Raw genomic sequence first — 12,336 nt, 5'->3', positions numbered from 1 at the left:
AAACAACTATCCCACAGACTGTCTGTCCCACAAATGGGCCGAAATAACCCCAATGAGACCCTTCCTGCTCCTCCGAGCAGAGAGGCCAAATGCTCATTCTCTGAAGCTCCACAGAGCAATTTCAGGCCATGCCAGGGCAGAGCTGGAAACCCTGCAGACCCAGGTCAGCGGAGCTCAGCCCCATCCCCATGTCCCCTTCTCAGCAAGGAGCAGTCACTGCTCAGCCCCATCCTTTCTCCCCCTGCCCGAGGTCACGCACACAGAGGAAGGGACCAGCCCTGTGCAGCATCCTGGAGAGCCCCTTTTCCAGAGAGGAGGACCCTGGCCGCGCTGCCCAGGGGTTTTTGGACAGAGCAGGACCGAGACTGAAGACTTTTGGACAAAGCCTGTGCAAGCAGGAGCAGCTAGGTAGAGGAGGGAGGTAATGCTCTCCCTTCTGCTTGCTCTGAAGCTAAGGACAGACAGCCAACAGCACAAGCCCAGGGATCTCCTCTGCTACCGCAACGGCTTTGCGGAGGAGATGCAGCACAAAACGGGCTGGGAGCCATGGGGCCAGGAGGGCAGCGGGGCCAGGCTCTCCCCTTGCTTCTTCCTTTTCTGCTCCTCTCCTTCATAACCCGTGTTCCTTACTGCTTTCCTCTCTAACCAAATGGGGATTTAAATAAGGAGCTGGTTTTACTGCACTGTCTGAACTTCAGAGATGTGCCCAGGTGCCACCAGGGAGGGGACGGCAGGGAGGTGCCAGATGGTGATGGAGAGCCTTGGGGCAGGAAGAGCAGGGTACACTGCTACTGGTGACACCAGGACTAGCTTCAGCCCCAACACAAGAAAAGAAAACAGATCCCCCAGGGTCCAACACAAACATGGGTTCTGGGGAGATGCTGGATGACGGTGGCCAAGGGCGGAGGCAGACGGATGGCAGCCCATCACCTACTGCTCTCCCTGACTGGTCCAGCCCACATGTCACACGTGAGCACTGGTTATCTCCTCCCAGCTCTTCTTCTCCAGGTGACATGCAGGGAGACGTGGCCTGGCTACAGGGAAACGAAGCCAAGCCCCAGGCCCCATGCAAAGGCCTCTGCTTCACTGAGCTCCCACCCACAAAGCTGCTCCTTTGCAAGACTTTTCTGCCCAGGAACTGAAGCCACGAAGCAGAGAGGAAACCCCAGAGCTCCTTCAGGGCCACACAGGAACCCTTCACCTCCCAACCTCAGGGCATGCTTTCCTGGGCTGTAAATAAACTTTTATTTACTACACAAAGTAGGGCAAGGAGGGCCGTTTTCCCTGACAGATGGTGGGAGGAACATCAGCATTATGGCAGGATCTCAGATTTCATCTGACTCCACAACTCGACTCCTGAAGACCTCAGCAGGAGCCACACAGGCATGACAACACTTCTCCTGTGGCCACATCCCACCCAAGTCCTGCTTGTCTCATCATTTCCAGTCGAAACAGGAATCTCTCTAGGGCATGGCTCTGCCCAGCCACCCTATGCCCAGGACCACCAGGTTTGGAGAGAGCATGGCTGGAGCAAATTCACCTCCCACATCCCACAGAGCAACATGCAACCAAGGTCCATCCTTTGCAGGTGAACCATGATGGATCTAATGCTCCCCCCCAGGACCACCGGTGTCTCCCTGCTCCCAGCACTGATGTGCTGTGTTATCAAGGTTTCTTCTGCATTTCAGAGCACTGAACTACTTAAAGCCTGGGCATCTGTTGAGGAAACGGCCTCAAGCTGCACCAGGGGAAGTTTAGGTTGGATATTAGGAAAAACTTCTTCACTGAAAGGGTAGTCAGGCACTGGAACAGGCTGCCCAGGGAAGTGGTTGAGTCTCCATCCCTGGAGGTATTTAAAAGAAGGGTAGACGTGGTGCTTGAGGACATGGTTTAGTGGTGGACTTGGCAGTGATAGGTTAACGATTGGACTCGATGATCTTAAGGGTCTTTTCCAACCTTAACGATTCTATGACCATCCTCAGCACTCAACTGCATCCTCTCGTCTTCTCCAAGGCCACCAAAATGGGTGGACAGGGGATCTCGGGGGTGACATGACCCCAGGGAGGGCCTCAGCAGCCTGTGAACTCAGCCTCCCACTTTCACCCCCTTTATCTGCATGTTGGGCTGCAGGAGGAAGTGAGTTCAGCCAGAGTTTGTCTAAACAATTATGTTTTATCAGAAAGGCTGCTCAGATCTACTCCTTTTTCCCAGGACAAATCTGGACAACTCCAAGGTAATCTCCATTCTGCTTCCTATCTGCAGGGAAGGAGGACATGAGGCAAAAAGCATCCAAACACCCCGCCAGTGCCTGCTCCAGCTCCCTCAGTGTCAGCAGTCTCCATCACTCATAAATCCAGAGGCAGCATCCATCCCCACATCTGCTCCCCACGCATCCAAAATTTGCCTTCCAAATCCTTTTTTCCCCTCCAAACTACAGGTTTTTCAAATTTAGGAGAAAGCAGACTGAAGAGCGGAGTATACTGGAGAAGGTTTTGATACAGAAACCATTTGATACCCTCCTTCTCCTCCTGACCAGCTGAGGACCTCTCTCTCTTTGTAGAGCCACTCCAGTAAGCCGGTCAGAGCAGCTTCTCCCATCCCACATGAGACCACTGCGCCTCTGCAACCAGGACTAGCAATTTCCTTAACATCAGCTGAACCTCGAAGAAGAAAGGACCCAATGCAAGGACAGAACCCGAGGCATCTTGCCAGTTCACCAGCTCCTTGTTACAAAAGAAGAAACTGGAGTGGGTAGAGAGATTCATCCAGGACAATGAGCAAGTCAACAGCAAAGGCAGGATCTTGACCAGGCTCTCCTGCCATCCAACCTTTTGTGATCTTCTCAGTGTTCTTCTGGCTCTGACGTTATTTCCACTACAGATGGAAGTGAGTTGCCCGTGCATGCCCCAAGTATGTCACACATGCGATGGAGGACAGCACCTCTACATCATAATGGCATAAGCCTGTGCATTCATAGCTTCAGAGACTGTAACCAGGGACTCATCCTGTATGTTCATGTACCAGAGCTGCAGAGAAGCTTTGCACCACTTTGGTGCATCAGTAGAAAGCAGCACAGCCTCCCAGATCAGAGCAAATAACAAGCAGAGTAAACAAAAATTCCTATCCAGAGTCGTAACATGCAGGGGAAGCAAACACAGGCAGGGGCTCCAGCCCAAGCTGGGTAGGGCAATACCTGTGATTTCCCATCAGATCTACCCGTCACACGTGAAATATGCCCCAGGTGCATTCATGCTGGAGTTGAAAGCAATGCCCTATAATTTAAGACTTGTGAGCTACCATACAGTTGTCAGTGAGAAAGCTCCTTTCATGAGCTTATGTATCATCAACTTTTATCACTGCCCTCTCCTACTGGGCACCGTACCCTTTTGGATTCCCATCTAATCTTCTTTCCCTGAGATTCCCCCCAAACTGAGCTTTTCTTTGAGAGAGGGAAGGAATGTCTGTCCCACTCTGTGCACAGCAAGAGAGGAGGAGAGGGGAGAAGACAGAGCCATCATAAAAAGTTAAAGTACTATCTATGAGCATGAAAGACAGTCTGACCCGTGCACTTAAGTAAATGATTGTCCACAGCGACCTGTTTGCAGAACAACCCAACACAAGGGGACCAGGTTTGCTGGGGGGCTGTCAAGCACTACTGATAACAAGGGATTAGTGGCTTGCACAGTTCTGTCCTGCTGCAACATCCCTTTTCACTTCCATCACTTTGACTTTGGAAATAATATAGGAGGGTAAAATCTGTCTTGCCCAAATGGAGGCATCTCCAGCTGAACTGATTGCATAGGCTCTCTTTACATTCAGCAGAGAAAAATAAACCCTTTGAGGACAGAATTCACACGAGCCTAAGGGAGACATCCAGATGATTAACTCAAATGCAGACATCTCAAGCAAGACAGGGTGAACGCCGTGGAGTATGTATGGATGAAGCCATATGCAAGGGATCCATTGGGAGCATTCCCTGCAAAGGTCTTGCTCCTAGATGGACAAAGATTGCATTCACAAAGAGACAAAAGGAGGTAGGTGCTCAGCTCCCACTAAATACTTTTTGACCCCTTGGAAACACGAGCCAGAGACCACACTAGAGCGGCACCATGGAAAGCCTGTGCAGACCCAGAATTCAGAGAACACCCAGGGGCTGGTAACACCACCCAACTTAGATGTAACCTGGACACCATCTCTTGGGTTGAAAAGCTAAACATAAATCCAAGGTTATGCTCAAATTCGCTACAGCATCAACAATCTTTGAACTCTGAGGTGTTGAAAGATGCTTTGTTTCAGTGATTCATCATGCCTGTTGTACAAATTGCCTTTGCTATGCAAAAACCAACCCACTGCTTCCACACAGAAGAAACTGCAGACAACACAAGTCAAGGAGGAGCCAAGCAACCAAAAATCCCCATGCTGTCACTCCTGAGATGGCACAGCAACCTTAGATAGCTTGTTAAAATTATTTGCTTTTCATAAATGCATAAACATCTGCAAAGTTTTGTTGTTTGCAGAATGTTTTGGACCAGACCCTTTCGTCCGGCTTTGTCTCTCGATATGTCCAGTACTATCTTCATGCCACGATAAAATGAAACAATTAAAAAGAGTGAAGTATTTATACATGTGACCCTACAGAAATCCAGGGAACTTGTACACAGAGACCCATTCAGAAGACCAACAAAACGAATGGCCCAAATTCAACTAACCTGAAGGAAAGCAGCCCTCTCCCCAAGTCCCTCCTCTAAAACCTGTAACAGATGTAAGAAAAATTGGGCCCAAAGAAGTCTGAGCACAGGCTGCAATCCAAGACCAGCTGCTTCTTCCATTTATAGCCACATTCACTTCAGCTTCGTCACAGCATCTTGGACAATACCAAAGTGTCTGTGTGCCTGTTTGTTTGCTGGAGGAGTAAAGAACACAACTGGCTTGCTGTCAAGTTATCTTTTTTGCTCACAACAACGTTTGATCTTCTCAAAACAAAGTTATCTCTCTATAATCTCAATTTAGTTCATCAAGTCTTCTTACACAGTTTATAGAGTTGGCACCATACCCAGCCTATGGTGTCCCTTCAACTACTGGCCAACAGAAACATCTTGGGCAGGGACAGAGGTCTAGAAATAGTTTAGAAGAAAATTGTTTCTTAACTACAGAAGGTTCGTCACCACTGCCATCGTTTCCCTCCCCCAGCAGACAGCAGAGAAGGCACAAAATGAGTGGCCAGGCCTCACTGCAGAAGATCAAAGCAAACTGTTTGTTTTATCTTGGTCAAGATAACGGATTTTATTTGCCTTATCAGCCTGTAGGATGATTAACCTAAATGTGAGAAAGCTTGAAGATGCCAAAGGAGTTGATGGGCGGGGAGCACGTTCCCCAGCACAACTTCCATGTGTTCCAGACATGCAGGTACTGCAAGATAAACAGAGAAACTCTTGGGTCTGGTTTGTACACGCCACCCTCAGCCAGCGTTGCATCTCCCATCACCTTCCAGTGTCACTAACATGTACGTACATCCAACGGCAGGCAGGAGCGCTCACCCACATTTCTCAGCGCGGCAAAGACACCTCTCTGCCCAGGGGCTGCCTGGAAGGCAGCGGCTGCCCCAGTTTGCATGCATGGAGGTGCAGAGCCAGGAGGGTCTTGCAACTGCACAGGGCTCATACCCCAATGCAACGAGCACAGACCGCATGAGCCTGCAGAGAGCTGACGCTCCAGGTGCCGTGCAGTTGGCCACCTTTTGCCTGGAACAGGAGGTTTTGATCCCTACAGAGACACGTTCAGCCTTAGATGTTTCCTGCAAGGTTCAGGAAGCAATGACATTGATGCACAACCTAGCAATGGAAGAGACCTGCCAGGTCATTAAGCCCAGCGCCAGGAGGACTCTGCAGCTCAGCGTCCACGGGTTCGCCCCTCTCCTGGTCTCAAACCATGTGAGGCAGGGAACGGAAGTGGGAACTGTAACATTTCCTATGGGAAACTATTCCTTCGCATAATGAATCTCCACTGGGGAGATCACTGCTTTTCCTACGGGCCCTCAGGGACTTCCAACAGGGCAAACGAATTCTCCCTGTGATTGCACCTGGGTCTGGCTGCCTGTGCTGGAAACTGGGGGCAAGCAGGCTTGCTGCCTGGGGCATATCCCGCGTGGCTGGAGCACCCACACAGGACCGCGATGGCATCCATATAAACTGTGCCCACACAGACGCAAAGAAGGGGACACGTGAATGCCAACATGACCAGAGCTGAACACAATGTAATGAGTTCGGGAATAGCTTTTCTGGGGGGCAAAGATGTGTGCAGCAGAAGTACCATCACATCTATATCACCTGGCCTCCTTCCCGACATCCTCAGTGCCCAAAATACACCCCAAAAGGAACTGAGGTGCGCTGGCAGCTCCCTGCACAGCCAGGGACAGAGCTCGCGGTGGGAGGGGGAAAGCAGAAAGCGCCCGGCCCCCCCCGCTGCCCTCCCCGTGCAGGCAGGAGGCCATGCACATGGCGTCCCGGATCAGGCAGCATCTCAGCAATGGGACATGATTGTCTCCCCCACACACGCTCCCACTCCTTCGTTCCAAGTCACTGGCGCTGCAAGTCTCCATTTTTCCAGATTATCTCATTTTTGGCACCTGAGTTCACAAACTGGGATTCTGTGTTTTTCACTCAGCCTCTCCATTTGGTATCTCAGGCTGTAGGCAGTTTCCCGTTAAAAATAACAACAACAACAAAAGACTACCTGCAATCTAGCCCAAATGTGTCAGCTGGTTTTAAGGAAATGTTTCCCTACAGCTTTAATCTCTTTGTACAGTTAAACTGCTGTGCAGCTCAGGGAGCTGGAAATGATTACTCACTGCGCCTCCACTCAGCGCTGGCCTCTTCATTGCAGGGAGCATTAATAGTCATCCAAATCCCTCTAAACTCCCAGCTCCAGCAAGGCAGCCCAGCCCCATGCTCAGCGTCACCCTTGCAGGACAGCACAGAAGAAAAGTCACCCCAAAGCTCGGGCGACTTCGCTTCTCCATCCCTGGGTGTCCATGGCAGGATGGAGGCTTGAAGCTGGCGGGGGGGGGGACCGGGCTGCAGCCTCCACCATGGCTTCCCCAGCACACAGCAACGGGTCCCTGGTTTTTGGATACAGCCTTCACAAGGAGCTATGTGGATCTGAAAGCTTGCTTTTTTTTTTTTTGTAATTTTAGCTCAACTCTACAGTAGCCTCTAAAATAGCACGTTCTAAAGAAAAGGCTTTCCATAGGGGTCCAGGGCTGGAAAAAAAGAGTGAAAAAGTTGAATTGCTTCTCTTTCCTGACGTCCTCGTGCTTGTTGTGCAGCAAAATAGAAGTAAGGACCCTGCTGCTTTTTACGAGGTGTGTGGCCCCCTGCATGGCTGTCCCAAAGCTGGGCATCAGGCACCAATGGGAGAAAGACTCCAAAAAGCTGGAAGCTCAGAGATGGTTCTGACTGTTTTGCACGTCACCATGGATCAGCGCAGAGATGCGCTTCATCAGGCTGATGGACAGGACATTGCAGAGGAAGGTCAAGTCCCTGTTTTAGGTGATGGTTCCCATTATTCATTTTATCTGCCTTGATTTATCTAACTAAGCTCCTGAGCATCCTTGTGAGAAAGGACCATGGGGAAGGGGGAGGAGAACTGTGGCCCTACCAGTTGCCAAGAGCAGGAAAATGGGGCGAGGGCAGAAGCAGGCGGCAGAGCCGTGGTGGAGAGCGTGCCTTGCTGGCAGCGTGCTGTCCCCAGGGCCCCAGGCAACGTGACCACAGCGGCTTATGCCAGAAACAAAAAGGATCATCAGACCAAACTGGCTTCCACCTCTCACCCAGGATCGCTTCTCATCTGTCACCTGAGATCCCAAAACTGAGCCTTCACCACAAATACAAACAGGTTCAGATTTGGGGGGAGCAGAGATGATGTATTAAACTGACATGGCAAACATTAACTTTTCTGGGACCAACAATGCCTTCCCCCCTGACCCCGACCACCACCGGGTTGCAAGGAACAACAGAAGAACATGGCATTCAACCACACATGCACAGCATCAGCGACAGGAGGCACCAGTAGAAGGGGATGCTCAGGCAGGAGGATGCAGCAGGATTAGCCCTGACGGGCTTGACACGGCTCTTCCCAAGGATTGGCCTGTCCCACATCCAGCTTGGGAGGAGCCCTCAAGATCCCTCCTTTGTGAAGGGCCAACAGATTTCTCCAGATGAAGTACTGCTGTTCTCACAAGGATTTTCCTTTCCTCTCCTGGCCAGCCATGCTCAGCCTGCCACCGTGGAAAGGAGCCCGGTGGGGCTGCGCCCCTGCCCAGGGCCACGGGGGACATCCCAGGCAAAGCCACTGCTTCAGAGCAAGCCAGGGAGGAGGAAGAGGGTCAGAAGCAGGAGGTGATGGCGGCTGAGCAAGCCAGCACCCCGCCGGCTGCAACACCAGCAAGGGTCACTGAAGCAGGACCCAGCCACCATGCCAGTCTCACAAAGGCAGCGGGACGGCAGCCCAGGCAGCCCGGGGCACAGCCACCTGCCTCAGCCCCCTCCTGCCATGCCGGCTCCACAGCACAGTGATATGGGGAGGAACCAGCTCCGGCCACACTGGCGCAGGCACCACGTGCCCTGCTTAGACATGCCCTGCTAGTGCAAAGGAGGAACGGCCTCAGCCGCCAGCTCCAGCCTGGGCCAGCGCCCCAGGGCCGGGAGTGAACCGCTGCCCATGGCGGGATCTCGGGAGAGGTTATCACCACCCACAGGCGGTCATATTTGGATAGTAAGACTTGGTAAGTCCTACGCAGTGAAGACAGACTCTCACAGTTTCTGAGGCTGCAGGTTCAGAAACACCACTTCCCTTCACCTTTTTTTAGTGTTTATTTTTAATTGCTTGTGCCTCTTTCTGCCCTTTGCATATTCTCCCCCTGACTACACCCACTGCACAACCCTGCTCAGATTTCTCTGGACGACTCTGACTACAGCAATCCACGTCACCTGGTCACCCATCACATTTCCTTGTCTCAGCTGGGGAGCACCAGCCGCCTTGGGGACATGAAGTCCAGCTTTGCCTGGGATGCTGGTGCAGTGGTACATCACACCAGTGATGTGCACCCATGTCCTGTCTCCCTATCACCAATGGCGCAACTCAACATTAAACCTGCAGAAGTGCAGCCAATGCTCCCCAGGGAGTGCAGGAGGGCATGAGAAGGACTCAGAGAGGGAGAACAGGGATGGGGAGGAATATTTCTTGCTCTTCTGCCCCACGAAGACACCCCCTGCCCTCCTTCCACCTTGAGAACCACGGCTCCAGGGCGGGCTCAGCCCACACCACCAGCCACGCCGCCCTAATAAAGCTCAGCACTATAATTACTCCTCTCCTTTGTGGTTTGCTCTGAACTGCCGAGCTCCGGGTGATTGCCCTTCTCCTCCAACCGGCCTCTTCCTGCACAACACGATCTCCTGCATACCTTCGACCAGTGACAAGAAGAGATGCCATCCACCCACCCAGCATCCCAGGGTGGGTATCATGGACCACAGGGAGGAGCGCCCTGAAACGGGGTCCTGTGCAAGAGCAGCCCAGGCAACCTTGAGTCATGGCGATGGAGGAGGTTGGAGATGTCTGGGGAGGGGACATGGGCTCTGGCAGCGACTCTGGGCTGTACCTCCGTGCTGACATGGAGGAAGAAGGAGCCGGAGCCCTCCATACCCCTTCTATTTTGTCTCCTGGCTCTTCCTGGAGGCATTTAGACTGAAAGCCGCTTTTGTACCAGTACTGAGGGCTGGCTCGCTCTGCAAGGCAGACCCCAGACAGCTGGGCTCTAGGGTAAAACTCATCCCCAGCAGCTGTCCTGGGCTTCTGGAGTCGTTTTTGATGCAAAGGGCCCTTCCTCTCCCCCTCAGGCAGCTTAGATAGTCTTCTGCTCTTAAAGTGCCCAACCATTCGCGGTTCAGAGCTTGGGAAGAAGCTCAGAGCAGCCCAAACCCAGCAGGATGAGGCCGAGCACCCACCCACGGGAGAAGATGGGCCTCCTGGGCACCAGGCACACAGCGGCTGGGGACAGAGAGCCCGTAAGGGAGACACAGGCTGAACCCCATCACTGGGCTGGGTCTTAGAGCTCAGCCATGCCCATCTGGAGTTGGACCAACCTGTTCCCTGCTGGAGGTGTTTGTCCACTCTTTAAAACCCAGCTCAGAAAAGCCACGCCTAAGCCATACACATGCACAGTGAAAGAAACCCATTCAAGTCTTATGGGTTTGATATCAGCTCAACCACTGACTCCTGATTTGATTTTAGACCATGCACACACACCGAAACCTGGTACTGCCCTGTGACTGGGGAGAGGAGATGGAGCCGGAGCAAAGGACCATCCCATGATGGGGTGAGACAAGGGCGGTGGTCCAGCTCCGGGGCCAGGCACGGACCTCCCAGGTCCTGACTTGGTCACCGCACACCATCCCACAACCCCCGGGGAGAGGCACAGGGTGGGGTGAGGAGGTGGTGCCCTCTGACCGACCGCTGCATCCCTCGCAAGAGGAGAGCTCGTGGGTGATGGGGAATGGAAAAAATAACTAACAGGCGAGAAGAGGGGGAAAAAAAAAATCTCCAAAACATTAGGGAGAATAAATGACGGCTGGCGGGGGAGAGAAGCTGGCTTTAATACGGGATTAATTGAAAACAAGACAGAGCTAATATAAGCCAGGGCTCCAGTTTAATAGTGGCTCTGGTCCATGATGTTATTAGACTTTGGCTCCAAGGCCAAAAAAACCCTGACTCCTGCTAATGAAGAGGCGGTTTCTGCCCCACAACCATAAGCAACAACACTAAACAACAAGCCATCGTAACAACGCTTCCGCAACCACCGCCTCTCCAGCACCTCAGAGGCTTTTCTAGATGCTGCACAGGTGGGTGGGCCAGCACACAGGGCCCGAGCTGGCAGAATTGTCATTTTCTGCAAGCACCCAGGCTTTTGGCATTTTCTTTTTTATTTCCTTACAGGCTTGATAGCGTTTTCTATTCAAACTGACAGCTCTTTCAGCCAGGATAAACCCAAGGATAACAGCCATGTATGTAGACACATCTGAGCACAGATCCAAGGCCAGCCTCGAAAGGCATCACCACCAGAGCCGAAAGAGCAGCACACAACGCTCAGTGTCCCCACATGGGCTCTGAGCCCACAGCAAGGGACGAAGGCAGGTATCAGCCAGCGTCTCACCCAAGCAGCTGCCCAGAGCTGTACTCACCTTCTTCTCTCTTTGGAGGGCTCTCCATCAGCGCTGGCTGTGGCTTTGGCTCTGCCTGGGGAGGCTGGGTGGCCAGGGGAGGCTCTGAGCTCTCCACCTGCCGTGCCGGTGGGGCTGGGACCTCGGCAGCCTTCGCTACCTGAATTTCCACGCGCTTGGTGGCCGTGTCGGGCACAGCAGCGTTGGCCGTCTCAGCTCTTCGCTGGGGCATCTCAGGGATCTTTGATGCCGGCGCCTCCACCCTCCGGAGACCTGGCTCCTGGGGCTTGCCGAGGGTGATCTCAGTCCTCCTTGGGGTGGGCTCCGGCGGTTTGTGCCCCAGCATATCTGCTCTTTTGAGGCCAAACCTCGACAACCCTGAGGTGGAGTTCTCCACCTGCTTGGATGAGATGTCAATGGAGATTTCTGTTCTTCTGGACACCGGCTCAGGCAGTTTGGGTCCAGAGAGCTCCACTCTCCTCAGAGAGGGCTTGGGTGATCTTTGGCCTGTGGGGTCTGCATGTCGGGCAGATGGCTCCGAATTCCTGGCACCAAGTTCCTGAAACTTCTGCGTGGAGCTGGACACAGTGGACCTGAGGAGGGGGTTCGGAGTCCGTCTTTGTGGGGTGGAGGAATTTGAAGACTGATCTACCTCCTCGACCTCAAAAGATCTTTTCAGAGCTGAAAAACATGAAAAGGAGTTCAGAATTCAGTTACCATCTACCTGAGCATCTCAAGAGAGGCTTACAGACACTGCCTGAGGCTCCTAACCCCACTCCTGCTCCTCCACCTGAGGGTTCATAATCCCATTTAAAGCAGCTGGGGACTGAGGGCCAGGCTCTGCCTCTTCAGACAAGTTACAAACCCAGTAACAAAACCGGAACCAGAGCCAGGAAATTCAATCCCAGAGTAGAAACCATTCCCACACTGCCTTCCATCCCACCTGCACCCCACGCATGCTCGGAGGGGAGCAGAGGGCCCCATGGCAGCACGGCAGAGGAGAGCACAGCACAGGACTCAGTGGCAGCCAACAACCCAACTCCCAACACCTCCCTTTTCCCCTTGCATCTGAAGGGTGAGCAGATAAACACAGGCTTCGCAGTGAGCGCTGCCAGTGAAACCC

At 52.9% G+C, this 12,336-nt stretch overlaps 1 protein-coding gene across 7 annotated transcripts in view; it reads right to left on the bottom strand.

Annotated features, from left to right (window-relative positions):
* Window positions 1-12,336, bottom strand: part of SEPTIN9 (septin 9) — a 142,586-nt gene that overhangs the window by 47,681 nt on the left and 82,569 nt on the right. For all 7 annotated transcript variants that reach the window (XM_087750587.1, XM_087750592.1, XM_087750591.1 and 4 more), the window contains one exon: window positions 11,235-11,894. In XM_087750587.1, coding sequence (XP_087606713.1) covers window positions 11,235-11,894 — 660 coding nt within the window. The remainder of the gene's footprint in view (window positions 1-11,234; window positions 11,895-12,336) is intronic.

The sequence above is a fragment of the Nipponia nippon genome, unplaced genomic scaffold (assembly GCF_047370975.1).
Source record: "Nipponia nippon isolate SJK-2023a ecotype South Korea unplaced genomic scaffold, ASM4737097v1 scaffold_14, whole genome shotgun sequence".
Lineage (NCBI taxonomy): Eukaryota > Metazoa > Chordata > Aves > Pelecaniformes > Threskiornithidae > Nipponia > Nipponia nippon.
The sequence above is the reverse complement of the archived record's forward strand: the minus strand, read 5'-3'. Positions and strand labels throughout refer to the sequence as shown.